At 42.2% G+C, this 20,315-nt stretch overlaps 1 protein-coding gene across 2 annotated transcripts in view; it reads left to right on the top strand.

Moving 5' to 3' along the window:
* Positions 1-15,211, top strand: part of Epha4 (EPH receptor A4) — a 143,012-nt gene extending 127,801 nt beyond the window's left edge. Inside the window, exons 14-18 of one of the 2 annotated variants that reach the window (XM_052749973.1) lie at positions 1,737-1,886; positions 5,344-5,537; positions 8,157-8,312; positions 8,644-9,576; positions 12,694-15,211. In XM_052749973.1, coding sequence (XP_052605933.1) covers positions 1,737-1,886; positions 5,344-5,537; positions 8,157-8,312; positions 8,644-8,758 — 615 coding nt within the window. In that variant the 3' untranslated portion in view covers positions 8,759-9,576; positions 12,694-15,211. Of the gene's footprint in view, positions 1-1,736; positions 1,887-5,343; positions 5,538-8,156; positions 8,342-8,643; positions 9,577-12,693 lie in introns of those variants that run through there. The other variant, XM_052749974.1, reaches the window with a different exon arrangement.
* The last annotated feature ends 5,104 nt before the right edge of the window (positions 15,212-20,315 follow it).

The raw sequence follows: 20,315 nt of genomic DNA, 5'->3' as shown, positions 1-20,315 counted from the left end.
AACAAATGATACATTATTATGGGAATCAGAAGGCTGGATGGATGACTTATTGTGCATGTATGCATATATATATATATCCATGTAATGCTAAAGTTCTCTTCATTTCTGAATTTTTTTTCTTCCTTCTGTACTCCTTGTCTTGTCTGAGCTTTGCTATTTGGTTCTTCAAGGGGCAAAATTCTTTGCTCTGTATAAGCCAAAGCAATATTTCTACTTGTTGGCTAATTGGTTTTTTTTTTTTTTTTTTTTTTTTTTTTTTTTTTTTTTTTTTTTTTTTTTTTTTTTTTTTTTTTTTATGAGACAGGGTTTCTCTGTGTAGCTTTGCGCCTTTCCTGGGACTCACTTGGTAGCCCAGGCTGGCCTCGAACTCACAGAGATCCGCCTGGCTCTGCCTCCCGAGTGCTGGGATTAAAGGCGTGCGCCACCACCGCCCGGCATCACAGGTTGAGGGTCCAATTGTTGGCTAATTGAGTGTGGGAATGTATGTACAGAATTTATAGGGCATTTCCCAATATCTAATGGCTTTCAGTTTAGTACTGATAGATAAGCAGGGATTAGGACACAGTGAGAAGTGCTCAGGGTAGGCTCAGGATGTCTGCTCTCTTAGCCTCATGATCAGAATCTAACATTCTAAAGGAATAAACACACAGTCCTCAAAGAATTCCGGTACTCATGCAGATCCTCTTCTGAGTCCCGAGAAAATCTTTGGTGAGCCCAGGAGACCTTTTATTGTTGTTTTTAGTATTGGAAGAGAAGCAGAGTTATAGAGGTTTCTGGAAGAATCCATGCACATAAATAGATCCCTTAGGAGTCTGTGTGTCCATCTGTAGATAAGGTGGATGAACACGGTGCATGGGGTTTTCACAGTGAACCCCAGAGCAGGAAAGTAACCAAGGCAATTTTTTTATCCTGATGAGTCAGCTCTAATAAAGCTGAGGCAATCTTAAATGATGGTTGCTGGAACTGTGTGTGCATGGATCTAAATTCAAGTTCTTTTCTCCATGTGGAACCTTAGGAAATTTGAAACTCAACTAAAAGTATTTTTTTTTCACACCTAAGGGTAATCAGGAAACATTTGAGAGTGTTTAGTGTAGTTTTATTTTGTTTTTGGAAAACATTTCATCTTTTTCTGGGTGGTAGTTTGTTAATTTAATATTTTTGTAATTTTTTTAAATTTTAAATAATTTAGCTAAGTAATAGTCTTTCGTTCATGGAAAAACTACTGACTTTTCCCAAGGGCCCATTCATTACCTTTTGTATATATTGAGTACGTTTGTCATGCTACAGCAGACTAGGAAGACAGGGAGGTGGGGAGAAATGTCCGAATTTGGCTTCCTTTGTTCATTGTTTCTGAGGTAGTGTTAAGCACGGCCTTGACAAGGCTGGATGAGAGAGCGCAGGAAGAAGGCAAAATAAAAGTAAGCCCATCTCCTTTGATATGCCCCAAATAACATATGTATTTATGTAAAACCCGAGATTTCCTTTCTGTAACATTGCCCTAAGCAGCACTCCGAGAATAATTAGACAGATTACTCCTTCCCTTCCCCGTGCTTAACGAACACACATGAGAACTGCCTCAACCTGGAAGACTTTACTTAAACAAGCCTGTTATTACTGAAAGTACCTCAGGAATGCTGTTGTCTTCGCTTGTCAGTGAGTCACCACCCTCAGAAACAAACATGGCTGGCACATCTGTGGGAACACGGGGAAATAACGGATAGCTGGAATCTTTACAGGGCGGCAAGATTCCTATCCGGTGGACTGCACCAGAAGCCATTGCCTATCGGAAATTTACATCAGCCAGTGATGTCTGGAGCTACGGAATCGTTATGTGGGAAGTGATGTCGTATGGAGAGAGACCGTACTGGGATATGTCCAATCAAGATGTGAGTTTTTACCCTGAGATTCAAGCAGTTCTATATTACCTTATGATTGAGTAAGCACTGGGTTTGAAATGATGACATTAAAGTTGACATTCTTAATACAAAGAAATATGCCTAGTAACCTCACTCCACATTATAACCAACAATGACTTGATTTCAAGACCAAAATTAAACTGTTTCCATGGTGTACTGGAGGGGAAGAAAGACATCCGTGGATTTATAGATAAACAATGCAAATATTTCAAGGAAACAAATTTCACGTGTGGTGGAATTGCCACAAAAGTTTTGTTGAACAAAATCTAGTGAATATTTTAAAGCTGGTATCGTTGTAATTAGACCTTGGCCCTCAAGGACTCTTAAATAAAGCTTCACTAAATGACCCTTTGTAAATTATGCACATCCCTTTAAACGTACCATCTGGACTCGTTCGTGAGGGAGTATCTACGATGCATGCAATTTCAGAGACACATTCAATAATGACACTAATAAGATTCCAGGCTAATAGAATTTAATTACAGACATCTCCAGTGAGGAAGGAAAAAAACAAATGCAAAACACAGTAAGTCCCAGATGAGGGATTTCCTAGAACACGTTTTAGTTAATTCTGGAAAAATTTGGGGGACTAGAAGTGAAGTGACCCCCCACCCCCAAACCTTTCAAAACTTTTCTAGTATTTACTCATGGTAGAACATTATAGAAGAGTCTTTACAATACACTATTTGGTTTATCAATTAAAATGATACTTAGAAAGTGTCATGCTCTGAGCTAGCTGAGCACTTCAAATGACATTTCAGAAAGCTCTCCTTTTAAAACTTGATTTTGATGTGGAATGTTGTCTGCCCATCTATCTGCCTCATCCACCTAACTCAACAGGAAATTACAAAAGCCTGACAGTTAAAGACCCAGATACACCCACACAGAATGCAGGTTCCTAAGAGCAATGGGGAAGCCATGTATTCACATCCAAGTGTGTGTGGGGGGGTGTCTTCAGTGTGCCTAGCCAGTTTAAAGCAGAATGATAATACAGACATTGCACCATTATGAGAGAAGATTCTCGGTGGACAGGATGAAAGATAACAGCTAGCATGAGTGATAGGCAATTACAAGATGGGAAAAGATCGGAGGCGAGTGCTGTGTATGTAGTTCATTGTTTGAAGTGACTATGGCTTGTAGATATCTTAAGTATTCTCTTGCAGTAATGTTTGGAGTCAGTCCCTCAGAGAGGCAGAGGGAACCTGCTGAGCACAGCATGCATGAACGCACATAGTGAGTTATTTGGCATTAAGCTCCCTTTATTTGAGTTGAGAGTCTCAGCTAAATGAGTGTCCACTAAAGAAAGAGAACAGTATTCCTGCCCCACCTGTTCTCACACTGGATCATTTTGACGGTTTCTGTACTTCTCTAAAACAGTTTGATTGTTCTATACATTTTTTTGGGTGACTTTGAGGCCACTTCTGGCTCACAAATAATACTGATATGTCATCCGTATATGTTTGTCTGTCTGGATTTGGGGAGCAATGGGAATCATCAGGAAATAAATGTAAGTGATATAATTGGGCATATGGTAAGTGGAATGATGATACTAGGGAAATACATCAAAGTTAGTAATTTTAAAAAAATTATCTTTTGCTCCCCCATGCAAAAGACTCAGCAGTGAGCTGAAAAACATGCTTTATTTAACCCGAAAGCTATCTTCCCAGCTGGTCATGGGTAGGGAGTCTTGGAGAGAGTACCCATCACTTTGGGTTCTCCCAGCACCAGCCCAGCACTGTTTACATTCTCATCAATGGAGAATGCTTCCATCAACTCCAAAGTCAATACTATGTACTTGGAAAGATAAAAGGAATAAAAGGTTCAGACTGACCTAATACGCTTGTCACAATTAATACAATGAAGGTGCTTGTCACAATTAAATACAATGAAGGTACCCAAGGCAGAGTCATCTAACTTAGAAGGAGAGGCAAATAATTCTGATACAATAAGATATTAAAACACACTTGGGATGTGGTCCTCCATCAAAAGATGACTGTTAGATTGAAACAGTGTTCTGGTTAAAAAGATAGCAGTCCAATCCGAGCCTAGAGTCCAGATCCACTCATTGACTGTTTTCTGCTGCCGGCCAGTTTCTCAGCAGTCAATGGCCCCTGGTGGGATAAATCCAATGTGGTTTTGAGATGGCGGTGGCACTTTGTCTTCTGGGCAGCAATCATGTGGGTAGGGGCAAAGCAAAAACAGCAACTAGAAGACTCCAAGTATCACACAAGTAAGAGTGCTTCCAATATCTGAAGCTGCTCATGAACAAGGCTTCTGAGTTAGAAACAGCATGAAGCAGTTCCCCTCTTGAGTTTTGCACGAGTCCGCCAAATCACTCCTATGGGTTTCACATCTCAATGGGAAGGGGATTTAAGGGAAAGCCAGAGAGATTGAGCCAAGCATGGTGGCTGAAGCAGGAGGATGGAGAATGGGAGGCTAGCCAACTGAACTCTATTGTTAGATCCTGTCCCTAAAAAAAAAAATAAAAGGGACAGAGAAAAACAATAAAAGACAGAGAACTCATGTGAATGTGCTGTCTGTGAGGACACATTAGAAGGGCTAAATTAACATGAAGTTGAGTGATTCCTTCAATTAAGCAGGTAGACAAACCACTCCAGATGGCCTTGAGCCCTAAAGCAATAGGCACCTACCATTGAAACTTTCATTTATGTTATGTGTAAGGATCCCCCTTAAAATATGAATGTATTAGCTGGGTGGTGGTGGCACACACCCTTAGAGTCCCAGCACTGGGAGGCAGAAGCAGGTGGATCTTGGAGTTTGAAGCCAGCCTGGTCTACATGGTAAGCTCCAGGACAGTCAGGGCTACACAGAGAAACCCTCCCCTGTCTTGAAAAAAAAATGTATTAAAGTCTTTTTTTTAAAAGAATTGACTCACGAATATTTTGAATAGTTAATTAGCTTCAGACTGTGGCCAAGACAGAGACCAAGTTGATGTCTAAGGGTGTAGATCTCCTAAAGGGAAAATGGCTGGATATCTGGAAGTGGGCACTGTTGCTGGTATACATAGTAGCTACTGAATGAGGGGACACGGGGGCCAAAGTGATGCCCAGGGCATTCCAATTTGGAATTACTTCCTAAAGAACGCCCGTGACACTGGGTGGCTTTTCCTGGAGTGTGTGGGTGTGCTGATGCTGAATGGCAGAGTGTAGACAGAATTCTGTGATGTTGGAGGGCCCGTCACCAGAGCTCTGTCACCATGCTGTGATCTAATTGGGTCCTAGCCACTTTGGAATATCAATGCATCTTTAGTTCAAGTTGCAGATTGGCATCGTGTTCCATTTAACAGCTGGCTTTCTCCCCCTCTCGTTGCCGGCAGTACCTAGCTTTGGCTTCTGTGAAGGTATTGGAGCTGTGCCCGAGCTTAAGCTGCTGGCAGCTCACCACATCCTCCTGTTGTCTTGTCTAGGTGATTAAAGCCATCGAGGAAGGCTACCGGCTACCCCCACCCATGGACTGCCCCATTGCCCTCCATCAGTTGATGCTGGACTGCTGGCAGAAAGAGAGAAGCGACAGGCCGAAGTTTGGGCAAATCGTCAACATGTTGGACAAACTCATTCGCAACCCCAACAGCTTGAAGAGGACAGGGCCAGAGAGTTCCAGGTTTGCCTTGCTAACTAACAGTGATGTATGAGGGGCTCCATCCTATGCGGCAGGCCAGTGCCGAGCATCCAAATTCCTGCCTTCGCAAAGTCACAGGCCGCTTCCAAGCTCTGCAGCCTGATGGCTCCATAGCCAGGGGGTCTATGAAAACTGTAAAGGTCCAAGGCCATTGTTCACCAGGAAGTTTCCTTGAGGGAAAGAGTTTTACTGTCAACGGGTTCAGGACAGTAGACACCAGACTCATCTGGTATAGATTGAGGTAGAAAGTCTTGTCGATTAGACTGTTAAGTCAAGGACTCAGACCTGCCTCCGGTGAGGTAACCAGTCAGCTCCCAATCTGAGCTCCTTAAAGATGTCTCTTTTATTGTGACCTTAAAAATAGAACATCCCTTCCATGTTAGTATGTCTGAGGCCTTCCAGCTTCTGCAGACCCTTTAAAGTTCTCTTCAAAACAGCCTTAACATTCTGGAAGGGAAGGAATACATGTCCTATCACAATACAAGAAAAAGGGACCCTGGAGCAGATAGCAGAAGAACCTTCTATTCTTGGTGCTTCTAAATGCCTCCCACTGGCCACGGGACAAAAAGGGTGATCATCAAGCTCTTAAAATAACACTAAATATGGCTAAAATTCACATCTTGCTTAAACTGAGACCGTGTGTAACTTTACTAATTGAAGGAAAGACATTTTTTGCCATGTGAGGGCTCCCCCCCCCCCCCCCCAATTCTTAGGTTAACATGGCTCCCAAGCCTCCTTTCCAGGTCTAGTCAGTTTCTTCAATTCCCAGAGTGAACCTCCTTTACCTTGTTCATCTTTAACTGTGTTGTTTGGAAGGGAGAGATACTTGTTTAAGGCCAAGTATCTGTATCTTTAGTATTTTGTATTTCTCTTAGCATTTAGATAGATCTTAAAAGCTCCTCAGCCACTAATAGCCCAAAACCACGTAATGTCTGCTTTACACCAAAGCCTAGAGCCAATTGAGTTACAGCATGTACTTTTCTCAGTTCTGAACGTTTTCTTGATACTTACCACTATTGCTGATCATGGAATATAATAGAACATGGGACATCATTTAGCACCAAATTAGGCAAATGTGTTCTCCAAAGAGAACGAAGACATCAGAACAAGTTTGAGACCAATTGACACCGAGTGAAAACATTTTCACCCTGAGGTTAGGCTGATCTTTCACGTGCTTAGAGCCCTGCCATGAGCTTAGCCTGAAGTTATGGGGAAACACAAGTGATGGGTCTTTGTTTGATAACAAATGCCATGGCTCCACATCCAACACTTAACAGCAAACATAAAATTCTACATGGTAATGTAATTCACTCAAAATTAGGAGAATTCGACCTTCGTTATTTTTATTGTAAATAGATGCTGGATTTTACTCAGAAAAACCAGACAACTGAAATAATAGATACAAAAGGAAGGTCAGAAAGGCAAGTTATTTGAACACAAAATTGATTGGTGTAAAAGGAGTTTTAGCTAAAATAGTTATGTGAAAAAGAAATAATGCAAATCAAAATAATTTAGGTATAAATGAAAACTCTTCAAGGATTGGATTCATTCTGTATAAAAAAAAAACAAATCTAAGCATTACAACAACTTCCTTCTGTTTTTTTTATGAGATCCTCCCCCCCCCCCCCCCCCCCCAATCGAGGACATTATACTGACTTAAATGCTGGTGCACAATCATAGTTTCAGGGTAAAATATTAAAATCAGACATAGACTTTTCTAGGTTTTGAGGGCAAAGAGAAGTTTAAGAAAGCTGCATTTCTATGTAGGAAATTACAGTAGAGGTGTCATGAAATGCCTCCCTGAAGGTCTAGCCTGTGGTTGTTAAGTATTCTGAAGATGACTGCAAGTCTCCTAAAAACTTTCATGGATGAGAGATTCTTTGTGTATCTCTATTATTAGGAAAGGCAAAATGCCTGAGACCAGTCAGTATTGACTGTGGATCTGATAGTAAACACCTGGCTTGAGTATGAATAAATGAATAACTAAGTTAATGAGAGGAACTGTGACTTTCCTGGAATGACTATTGACAGATGAATCTGAGGAGCACATACCCCAATCCAATCAAAGAGCAATCCAAGTGCCATTCTCTCCGTTGCTCAGGCATGGGTTGATTAAAGAGCGGATTAATTCCTGCTGTCCCCGGTTGGTGGGAATGCGCTGAGCCTGTCTGCACATCTCACTGAGAGCATGCTGGGTTTGAACTCTCAGTGCTCTCCCTGCTCCCATCCAGCTCCCAGTTTTCCTCCCTTGTGCTTCACTGAGGTTTCCACAGTTGCTGAACTAATGTTTGTGGTATTTGTAGTCCTGATGGAAAGTGGATTCTTTCTCCAAAGACTACACAGGTTGGAGTCACAAGGGCTCCCCCATTCTCTACTGAGTTAGGATGGTCAGAGACCTGCTATGAGATTCAATGTTCAGAGCAGTCCACCTAAAATGAATGCCAAGAAAAAAAAAATGAAAAGAAAAAAAAACACAAAAGCACATGTTAATTTTGAATGACAGTTATTCCCCTTAAACCTCTTCGTTTGGCCCTTGGTTTCCCTGGTCTGTCCTATGCACTCTGATTTCTTTCTGTTTCTGTATTCTCACTCCACTCTCAGGCCAAACACAGCCCTGTTGGACCCCAGCTCCCCTGAATTCTCGGCGGTAGTATCAGTGGGTGACTGGCTGCAGGCCATCAAAATGGACCGGTATAAGGATAACTTCACAGCCGCCGGGTACACCACGCTAGAAGCTGTGGTTCACATGAACCAGGAGTAAGTACTCAGCGATGTAACACCAAAGGGTAAATCTAGATTTCATAGTATTTTCCTGTTTGCTTTGACTTTCATAATCATTCCCTACTCATTTAAAAAAAAAAAAATCAAAGCTGGAATGCCTCTCATTTTGATAGAATATAATTTTACACAACCTCTGTAGTACCTCATTGTTTTATTGGATTGCTTAACGGAACGTTTGTGCACCTTCCTTGTGCTGTATTAACTGTGGCTGATTCAAATGTGTGTCTGCATGAAGCCTTGAGAAGGAGGTTCTGTGCACCCCGCCCGCCTGACTTTTTCTTCCCCCCTCTCTGTGGCCCGCCTGCAGCGACCTGGCGAGAATTGGCATCACCGCAATCACACACCAGAATAAGATTTTAAGCAGCGTCCAGGCGATGAGAACACAAATGCAGCAGATCCACGGCAGGATGGTCCCTGTCTGAGCCAGTACTGAATAGACTCCAGACTCCTGAAATTAGTTTACCTCATCCATGCACTTTAATTGAAGAACTGCACTTTTTTTACTTGTCTTCGCCCTCTGAAATTAAAGGAAAACAAAACAAACAAACAAAAAAAAGATCTGCAGCACTGCTTGGTGTATGAGATTGCCGAAACCATGGGGCTTACGTGAATGACCTTGATCATCCATTGGATTCAAACCTGGAGCCAGTAATTTCTCAGAAGTACTCTGTCCACCGCGGGTGTGTATAAAATACGTGTACTTATCTAGATAAAACTCTGCCTCCGCGTTGCGATGCTGTGTTTGCTGTCACACACCGGGGTTTTGAAGTCGCCTTCATCCTCCCTCTGCTTGGAGTTGCAACGGAAGGGTTTTGTCTGTGGCATCAACTATCGTCGTCGTCACTCCTCGCTGGAACGAAGAAACGCCGTGGCCCAGGAGCACTGTTGAAGGACCCAGAGGTGGCTGTCAGGCCTTGGTTCCGTCCACGGAATAAAATCCAGGTGGAAGCCGAGTGCTGCCTCTTCAGTGCCCAGGACAGCTGGTGGATTTCTGACATAAGGGGCTAGGAAGAAAACGAAAATGGATTTTTTTTTTTTTTTAATGCAAACTCCCAAGCCCTGTTACCCCTGAGTGGACAAATGAGGTCTCTTTGGGCCTGAGGCTGTGCCATATGAAGTCTTCTTTGGGAACGCTACAAACTTATCGTAACTACCTTATGGATAGTGGGCTGTGACAATCCTGAGTCGAGAAATTTCACACTCTTCCCTGTTTTAAAGAGGCAACTCCCAAATTTACAAGGTAAGTTAAAAGAATGAACAATGGCTCTGTGGTGAAAATCTCTCTCCTCTCTTTCTCTCTTGATTCCATTTGAAACACTGAAAAGCATGCATGTCGGGTGCTGGGTTGTGAGATGTTTTGGTTCTCTTTTGATAGCAGAAGACACTGAAACCAATATGGCTCCCCTGTTGGTAGCAATAGTAATGAGGAAGTCACAGCTGTTCTCAGCCTCACCACTGACATTTTGGCGAATCCTCTTGGGTTAAGTCAGTCTGGTACGAGGGTTACCGGGTAAGACAGAAAATGCTTCTGTATTTAAGTGACTCTCCCCAAAAGATGGGACACACAATTTAGTAGTTACAAAGGCCCCTAACACTACATCTGACTTCCAGATATTAACAAACTTGCCTGGCCTCAGTGAACAGCATCAAAAGGAGGGAGAGGACCCTTCTTGAAAAACACAGCCTCTCTATTTTAAGTTCTAGCGCTTTCTTCATGAAACCAGGTATATTAACGTGATCGGTAGTCCATTCCTAGATGCAGAAGACACAACTTGGTGCTAGGATTTTGGTTTTTAACTATTTCAGTTTTTTCACTTTGAATCAAGAGTTTGGCTGAGTTTAATAACCTTTTTTTTTTTTTAACCTCTCATTTCTTTCCCCTGAAAGCTATTTCTTATAGACTAGAGTAAAGGATGCTGAATTGGATGCTGTCAAATCCTGACAGTTTAGTAAAAACCTTTCTTACACCATTAGTTGTAAAAAGGTTTTCTATTTCCAAGGAATATGATATTTTTCTTTAAAAGTACTCCAACAATTTTTATTTTATCACTGTTTTTGCTGAAGTCTAGGAGTGCTTGATTTTCACACTAAAAGTTGACAAATGGGGTTGGGGTTCTATATATATATTTTTAATTTTGCTTACTTTGTTTCACAAATACAGTTTTCTTTGAGAAAAGCTCTGGAAATTTGGAGGGGGAATGTCGATTTTGGTTATTTTTATCAGTCTCTCTGTGTGCACATGCGTGCACATGTGTGGCATGTGTCTGGAGGTCAGAGGACAGCATGGACAAGTTGGTTCTCTCATGTGGGTACCAAGGATCAAATTCAAGTCTTCAGGCTTGGCAACGGGTACTCTTCCCCCCTGGCCATCTCACTGGTCCATGTACATTGTTCTCCATCTCTACGTCCTGTTCTAATAAGAAAGCAAGCATTTCGGAGTTATAGATGAATTGAAAACAGAATATTACCTTGCAGTCAGTGCTAAATGATTAAAAGGTTCCCCCTTTTTTTTTTTTAAGTCACCAACTTGGAGCTTGATATGTTTTTCTAAATATGGAACATGTTCAAAGCATAACTTTACTAAATTACTCTAATAAGTGAATATTATTCGTAGTCTTGAAGTCCCTTTTGTTATTCCTTAGCAGTGATCTCTGTCTATGAAATAATATGGAAGGTTACATCACCCAAAGGCCACCTTCTGAATCGTAGTCTGCGTTAGAGACAAGGCCAATGGAAAGGCCAAAAAAGGATGTTCCAAGTGTCTGCAATAATACCCCAGGAGCAGTAAAAGTGTTTACTGCCTCCAAAGTCTTAGCAGTGAGCCATGAGAACAATAGGAAAGCCGCACTGATTCCCAGGGTTCCGTGCCAGACTCTGGCATGCCGACAGCTATGGAGTCTAAAGCCAACCGAAACATTGACACTGGAAACTCACCCCACTTTGCTTCCTAACTCAGTTCCTCCACCTGTAAATTAGAGAGATAATGATACCTTGGTAATAATAGCTTTCCCGACATGGTGGTGTGCGCCTGTAAGACGTGCCCTTGCAGAGAGAAAGGAGAAGAGATGCCTTCTCTCATCCAGGTGTTGGGAGTTGTGATCACAAATGGTTCACCGAATGTTCATTGCACGTGGCCCACTGGTCACAATGCAGTCAGGCACAGAGGACCAGGCGGATGAAGTCCATTCACTTTGCTTTATAGGAGGCTGGGACGAAACATGGATCAACAGGACAAAAGCAAAGGTGACACCTATTAAGCGATTTGCATGTCCTGTAACTGACTCAGAAGAGCGGCCCTTTTGTGTAATGAGGCACATTGCATCCTCTTTTGTGTCTTAAGACCCTTCATAGACCACATGCCTTCCGTGGCTTCTATTCTAAAATCCCCTTTAATAAAGGACCTGCCTGGGCTCTTACTCTGACGTTAACTAGATGTCAACTTTCAGGGTCCCTTCCTTCTCACCTTGGATATCATCTTCACCTGAGCAAGTCCCCACAATGTCCACTCAGTATTGTGAATATAGTTATATAATAGGTATTTATAGTAGCAGACTGAGGGAGGTAGACGTTGCAAAAGAAGCTTTGTACCAAAATTTTGCCTGTGCCTGTGTGTAGGTGTGGTGGAGTTTTAAGGTCAAGTTCATATTCTCCTTATCCTTTACATGAGTATATGTGTAACTGATGAAATTTGTGTATGGTCAGGTTTCAAAACCTACATTTGGTTTACTGCTTCCCAGAAATGAAGAGTTAAAACATGTCAGTTCCTGTTTCTTTCTTTTCCTTATTTTTTTCTTTTAATGTTTGCTTATGAGACAGGGTCTCACCATGTAGCCTGCCCTGGCCTTTAACTTTCTACAGACCAGGTTAGCCTCAGATTCATAGAGATCCACCTGCCTGTGCCTCCTGAGTGCTGAGATTAAAAGTTCGTGCCACTATGCCCAGCTCTCTCTCTCTCTCTCTCTCTCTCTCTCTCTCTTTCTCTCCCCCTCCCTCATAAAATAATAGCTTGAAAAAGGCAGGTGTGGTGGTGCATGCCTCTAACACCAGCCATCAGGTGGATCTCTGAGTTCAAGGTCAGCCATGATTACATAGTGAGACCCTGTTTCAAATAGTAACAACGATAACAAGAATTTGGATAATTATAAACAGCCTCTGTATTGATAAGTGAGTTGTTCTTATTAGCCCATGTTTAATGTACATATAAATGGTACTCAGCACGCACTGAGCCTGTCACTTTCTGTGAACCCAGAATGCTATGTGTCCTGCTTCTGTTTGATATAAGCGTGAGTTGGAGCTGATTGGTTGACTGCTGGCTGGTAATACTGGCTGATGTTTTTTCTCTCTCTTTTCTCTACAGGGAATAGATTCTGCTATCTCAGCCTCACAGCCCTTCCTGTTGATTACAAAGCCCTTGGGAAAAAAAAAAAAAAAAAAAAAAACAGAACACACCCTCCTCAGTTCCTTCTGAACGTTTTTCTTTGGCTTCTCTTCTGCCAGTTTTGAGGCAAAGACACTTGACAAAACACCTGTACCTGAAAAGCAGAGAAATGTTTCAAGTCCCCTTCACCCAGGAAGACAGCAACATCACGCTTTGGTATCTGTTCTCCAGCCACACTGAGGAATGTGTGGTCTCAAGGCACCAGCTCTGCAGAGCCCTTCCAAACTTCTTGTGGTTTTATTTATATGTCTTTCCATATTTCATTCCTGTACGTCACTGCTGCATCCATGTGGCAGCAAGTGACCACATGTTACAGGTTTCACTATGGACGCCAGGCCAGGCGCCACCACGCAGAACAAAGCCAGTTCCGTAAGCTGCCTACGATATGCATTGCTGAAGTAACATTTTACCCAGGGTGTGCCATTGCAGTGATATAAATATATTTTTTTCCTAGACTAAAATATGACCTGAATATCTCTTTTGATGTGTGTACATAGGTCTGAGTGTGTGTGGAGGTGTGTATGTATGTGTGTGTGGATGTGTGCGTGCGTGTGCGTGTAACCTCATGCTTCGAACTGCCTGTGAATGTTGTGGAATGCTACGCCTGGAGAGTTCTGGTTTATCACCAGTTCAAAGATAAGATAAAAAGAGTCACGTGATATATGGGGCCTGGAGACCATGCCCGTCCCCTTGGGAAGACAGCTTGGAAACGCTACATGGTCTGTATCAGTAAGTGTAAGGTAGCTGTTACATGTACCATAAGAAGCAATTCTATGGCTTTGGACAGATGTGGTTTCACCTTCATGATGGAATGATTGTTGGATATAAACCCGCCCAAGGTTGACAGCCCGCCACCACAATCACAGATTCTGATGGGACTGGTCTGACTCGCCAGTTCCACAATGGAGAGAGAAGGGGATGGAATCCGTGGAGCGACCCCAGATGGAGTACAAATCGCCTTTGTTTCCCTGCATAAATGAACTTGATGAATGCAAACACATATATGCAATTCATAGACTTTTGGAGATGAACTTAAATATGTGTGTCAGCCTTGAGATGATGTGTCTGGAGTAATACTTTGTGTCCCAGTGTCACAGAAAAATACGTACACGCCAGTGGCTCTTGAGGTTAATGTAGTTGGGTTGAAACGGCCTCTAGCAATTCCAGGTTCCCCAATTACATGTGGAAAGTTCTCTGGTAATTAATATGCAGCTAACTCCTTTTGCCCTCAAAAGTGCATCAGTCTTCTGGGGTCTGAGTTCTGGTGTATGAAGATTCAGTATTGACAGAATACGTATACCAAACTCCAGCCAGCATACTGCCATTTTACCTAAGCTGAGTGGCTGCCTTGCTTATTCTGAGCTATGGTTGCAGAAACTGTGGCCATTTATATAAGCTATAACATCAAATCAGGGAAAAATGAGGGAAATAAAAAGATTCTGAACCATATATTGTTGAATACGTGGAGAAAAATCACCAATAAATATTTATTGCATTCTGACAGGGTGTGTGGCATTGTATTCTCGACTATGCCTGAGTGACAAAGTTAATTCACCCCTTTTGGGGGGACCTTAATATATTTTTAAAGGGATGTGCCTATGCATTGATGCCTGAAAAATATGTGTTTTAAAAAAAAAATGAGGTTGAATCTCCGAGTGGGTCATCTTTCCCAGAGGTCAGGTGGGAGGAGGCCAACTTCCGGGTCTGAGTCCAGCCCAGGAGCAAGCGCTTGCCTGGTGAGCTGGAAGGCTAAATTCTATTCAGATCTACTCAGCAGCTTCAAGCTGCTCCCTGCACCAAATCCAGTTGTCTCACCTGTTTGGCAATCTTACAAATGAACTGTTCTGGTGTGTCTAAAAGAGTGGAAGAAAGGTTGTGTTCACAACACGGTTGATGTGTGTGTTCTGAGACCTCTTGTATTCATCTGTGAAGGGTACGTGTATTAATCCATACACTCCTATAGCCTCAATTATTTGTCTGAAGACACAAATTTTGACCAGTAAAAAAGTTCTAGAAGCAATATTTTCACTCCTTTAGCATTGTCCAAATAACATCGAGTATTGATAAATGCTGAAGAGTGCATTTATTTTGTATTACTCCAAGTCTGTTGGAATATGCAAGGACTGTGGTTATAATTAGAATGTATAAGGCATATTATAATTTAGTTCATTCATCCTGAAGAGGAAATTAACCGAACATCTCTTGGTTCATACATGTTCCAAATTTTGAGCAATCTTTTGAGTTAGCCATAGATTTTTCTATTTTGTTTTCATTTGTCAAGGTGTTTCTCCTCCCTTCATGAACTTTAGGTACACATAACTTATGTCATTTATTTATGGTCTTTTATACCTAGTTTGTAAAGTTGTAAAATAGCAAACTAAATGCAAAGAGTTTGCATTTGAAAGTAATAAAGTAGTTGCCGTATACAAACCCAAAATCTGGTCGTCTTTATTCTATCCCATTTTATTTTATTCAGTGTTGGCAACACATCCTAGGCAAGTGCTTTACCAGTGACCTAGACTCAGCCTTTCTTTACTTTGAGACAAGATCTTACTAAATTGCCCAACCTGGTCTGACATTCATCTCATAGCCCAGGCTGACCTCGAACTTGGAATCCCTTGGCTTCCCACTCCCAAGTACCTGGGATTACAAACTTATGCCATCCTGCTTTGGTTGGGGTTGAATGGTATTTATAAATCATTATTGTTAGTCATTTGATTAGACACAAAATCTTAACTCCTAATTGAGAGAACTCTTTTGGAGAATTTAAAATATTTGATGATTTAATTCAAACATTTATCTTTTGTTGTTGTTTGTTTGAGAAAGTGTCTCACCATGTATGTAACCCAGGTTGGCTTCAAAATCTCAGCCTCCTGAGTACAGGATAACAGGCATGTGCTGCCATGCCCAATTTACTAATTATTATTTTAAGTGTACGTGTTTATGAAGTACAGTGTGATGATTTGATTACACGTATACAGTGTGTGAAAAAGCGCTTCTTAACCTTGCCATTGGGAACCATGCATCAAAATATCTGATTCTGAGATCCGACATTCCTTTTTAGGACTGTAGACTTTGGAGCCCAGGCTCCTCTGCTTACTGATTACAGATTTGTACCATAGTAACTATAATACTCAGTGCCTTTATAAAGATTAAAATCGTTGACATGTTTGCCACAGTGTCTAGGATCTATAGTAGTTGTTCTTAAGTCTGATGACACCAACTTCTTACCCTTAGCCCTCTACCTTGTTACTAACCCAAGATGCCAAGGAGTAGTTATATTTATTTATTTATTTTGATTTTTTGGGACAGGGTTTCTCTGTGTAAGTCTGAGCTGTCTTGGAACTCGCTTCGTAGACCAGGCCGGCCTCGAGCTCACAGAGATCTGCCTGCCTCTGCCTCCCAAGAGCTGGGATTAAAGGCGTGTGCCACCACCGCCCAGCTAAGCAGTAGTTCTTATTCTGGGCTTTGAACCTAAGATCCATGCATCCTAGAGTGAAGCTCAACAAGGTTCAAGATGGCGCCCCCCACACACACAACATAATTGTTACTTTTACATGTTTTGTACATTTATTTTGATAGAGGAATATCGTAAATGTCCTCAAATTCTAAATTGGTTTGGAGACACCAAACTGTTAAAAACTAGTCTTCAGGTAAATGCTGTCTTTGTGACATTATTTCATTACATAATATCAGTTGGTAAAAATCCCTTTTCTTTGAAAACCAGACTCAAAGCCTTAGAGTCAAGCAAAACCTTGGGAGCAAGTGTTGATTCCAAAGAGCAGAGGCTAGGTAGCATATTAGAGCCTGATGCAAAGGATCACCATGGCAACTCATCCAAACACTGAATGATGGGTCCAGTCCCCTCTTGCTGATGCCATGCTTGATACGCAAACAGAGGTCACCATAGAAGGGAAATGAATATGGACAATCATATTCAGAGATCCATAGCTGTCCCTGAAGGACATTTTATTTGATTTCTACTTTCTCATCAGCTAGAACTCAACCACATGTTCCAAATGCAAGTGCTAGGACACTGGGAAATTTACTGGTGGTTTTTTTTTGTTTTTTGGTTTTGGTTTTTCAAGACAGGGTTTCACTGTGTAACAGCCGTAGCTGTCCTGGAACTAGCTCTGTAGACCAGGCTGGCCTCTACTTCACAGAGATCCACCTACCTCTGCCTCCTGAATGCAGGAATTAAAGGCCTGTGCCACCACTACCTGGCTAGGAAATATATTTTTGAATGCACAGGGAGAGAAACTGAAACTTGAGGAATGGACCAGTCCACCACAGCACAGAAGGGCAATACATCTGGAAGCCCTCAGAGGGAAACTTGCCCTAGGAGTTAGCACATAAGCTTCTGAGTTTCACCTTTACCCACAGACACTTCAAAAGTTCATTTCCCAAAGATGAAGAGAAGTTGAGCCAGGATCAGCTTTGCTAGAATGTTCACATTCTCCTTGTCTGTCACATGTTGCTAGGTATCCTGAAGAATAGATGTCTACAATTCTCTAGCCACAGCCCTCTTCTTGTAGGGTTTTAATGGTCTTAGCCATTCCATCTCCCTGGGAGGAGGGTAGGGAGTTCATAATTAAGCCCTAATTCCTGCAAGATACTTGAAGAGTATTCTCTTAAAAGATATAACTAGAATATGGAAAACCATACTAACCTGGATCCTTTACTTTCTGATGGGTAAGGCTTTAAAGCCTTAGTCTATGATTCCAAAAGCATTGGTTCAGAGCCTATGCTTTCAGGCTTTCATTTACTTGAGTATTTCTGAACACTAACTACTTATCAGACATGGTGCTGGGCTCCGTTTATATAATTCCCACAATAGTCCACAAAAGTAAAACAAACGAGAAAGGAATGTGTTTTACCCCCATTGATAAGTGTGAATACTAGGTGTGGTGATTAGATAATTAGTCCCAGGCCACCTTGCTGATAAGTATTGAATTGGAAAATTAAATGTAAGCAAAGAGCCTCTAAAACAGCAGTTCTCAACCTGTGGGTCTTGATCCCTTTGGGGGTCAAAAGACCCTTTTACAGGGGTGGCTTAGACCATCGGAAAACACAGATGTTTACATTGTGATTCATAACAGCAAAATTACAGCTATGAAATAGCAATGAAAATATTAAAGATTTTATGGTTGGGGGGTCACCACAACGTGAGGACTGTATTAAAGTGTTGCAGCATTAGGAAGGTTGAGAACCACTGTTCTAAAAGTTGCAGGTTGGCACTTCACCACCCCGACATGTTATATGAGGTACCCAATTTGCTCCACCCAATGTTTACTCTGTCAGATGAGTACGTTCAAGTGTGCACGCAACAGTATTAACACACCATTGTTAGCAGTGTGTCCTCCACAGCCTTTTTTCATGGCTAGTCTGTTGCCAGGTGGGCTATTTTTAAAGGATCCATCTCTCTGTCCCTCCCTCTGCCTCTCTCTCTCTCTCTCTCTCTCTCTCTCTCTCTCTCTCTCTCTCTCTCTCTCTGCTTTCATTGAACAAATGATCAATTAAGTACAATGTTTATCTAAGACAGTGCTCTGTAAGAACTAATCTCTGGATTCTAATTTTTGCTAAAAGTATAATCTAGTAAAGCTAAGATAATGTCATCTGAAATGGAGTCAGGGTAGGGTGGGAAGAGGTGGCGATTTTCTTTAATTACCATTCTCATGTTCTGAGCATCAAAGCCACAGGCAACACATCTGAAATGCCATTCTTCACTTTGATGGCCGGTGACACAGACAGGCTAGTCATTACCCAAACAGAAACAGGAGATGGGTCCCATGACAACAGGAAGATTAACCGAGGCGTGAGTGGAACATCATCCAATAAAAGGTTTTATAGGAACACGGAGGGAGCTCAGCCACTTTCTAGTTGCGTGACCTTGGACGAATCACTTCACCGCCCTGAGAGGCACTTTCCCCATCTGTAAAAGGAGAGCGAACTTCCCTAGTATTGTCCATTTGGTGTGAAAGATCAGAGCAGTGAGTTCAATGGACAACTGCTGTGCCAAACAGATGTCTCCATAGGCCAATCAGATGCCATGGATGCCAGACAGATGTCTTCACGGGCCAATCAGATGCCATAGATGCCAGACAGATGTCTTCATGGGCCAATTAGGTTGGGGTGTGTGTGTGTGTGTGTGTGTGTGTGTGTGTGTGTGTGTGTGTGTGTGTGTGTGTGAATTGGAGTGCACAGGTTCTGGAGTCGAATGAGAAGGGATGTGATACATTCTACAACACTCCTTTGGTTTATTCGATTTAATAAACCCATTGTTTTTTCTAAAGGCTCTGAGCATGGTAGTGGTGGCTCATGCCTTTAATTCCAGCACTCAATAGGCAGAGGCAGGCAGATCTCTGTGAGTTCAAGGCCAGCCTGGTCTACAGAAAAAGTTCCAGGACAGCCAGGGGCCAGGGCTATGGCTGAGAAAACCTGTATCAAAAAACAAAAAAACAACAACAAAAACTTGCTCTGAGAAGACCTCTCCTAAACCAGTTTCGCCATTTTAATCTAGAATTTTGAAACTATATTTGAAACTTGAAGCCCTCTAATGTCGCTGGAGAATGGGGGCTAATTTCAAACACATTTTGGATATCTGTTCTCCAGAGTCTCAAAGACAAAAGCAGAGCAGCAAGCATAGGGTGAGGGCTTCCATGCTGCAGAACTGAGCTCTCTGGGGTCAGTGCATGAGCACCTTGGCTGAATGGCTCTCCTAGGCCCCCCTGCCACACCTCAAGGCATGTCCAAGTTCTGACCCCAGTTCTCAGCTGATTGGAGATTTCCCTTTCTGCCTTGGTGGTCGAGCAAGCAGCTGTAGTTCTGGTAGGGTACAGAGCATGTGAGATTCCGAGCAAGGGTTAGAGAGGCTGTTATACCTCAGAAAGTGATGGCTGAAGTTTTCATCTCAGGGTTGACTGGGCGGTTGTAAACCATGGAATTTACAGTGTGCACCCAAGTCAAGACCTGGCTAAGATGTCTGCATTCTTCCAGGCCTACGAAAGAACCAAATAGATTTTGACAATGGAAAAACGGCACCACCCACTTAAATCAACAACCCAATTAAGACCCATTGCTGAGTGGGGGGCTGAGGCCTCAGTTATTTTACCCTTTTCCTCTGGAGGAAGTGCCCTGAGCCACTGACGGCTCCCAGTTGAATAGGTAATAGACCACTGACATTTCTGATTTCTGGCAATCACCCTGGATATGGTTTTTTTTTTTTTTGTTTGTTTGTTTGTTTACAGCACTGCTGGAGAAAACTTGATGAATACTTGGGAGAAAATAGAATTAGGACCTAAGAACACAGCTGAAATCAACTTAGTAAAAGACAGAGCCAGCTTTGTGTAGAGCTGGAAGATAGACATGCAAGAAAGTGGCTTAAACGTAGACCCAGAGAAACTATCTATTACACACGTAATATGTAAGAGGCAATTATTGCCTACTGCACTAATCTTCAGGGCCTCCCTACCTAGTAATCAGATTGACATATTCTAATGAGACCCATGTTGTCTGTAATCAGACGGGCATTGCTTATTCAT

This window comes from Peromyscus californicus, unplaced genomic scaffold, assembly GCF_007827085.1.
Source record: "Peromyscus californicus insignis strain IS unplaced genomic scaffold, ASM782708v3 Scaffold_21__1_contigs__length_65335640, whole genome shotgun sequence".
Classification (NCBI taxonomy): domain Eukaryota; kingdom Metazoa; phylum Chordata; class Mammalia; order Rodentia; family Cricetidae; genus Peromyscus; species Peromyscus californicus.
Note: the sequence above shows the minus strand (reverse complement) of the source record. Positions and strands in the feature narration are given on the sequence as shown.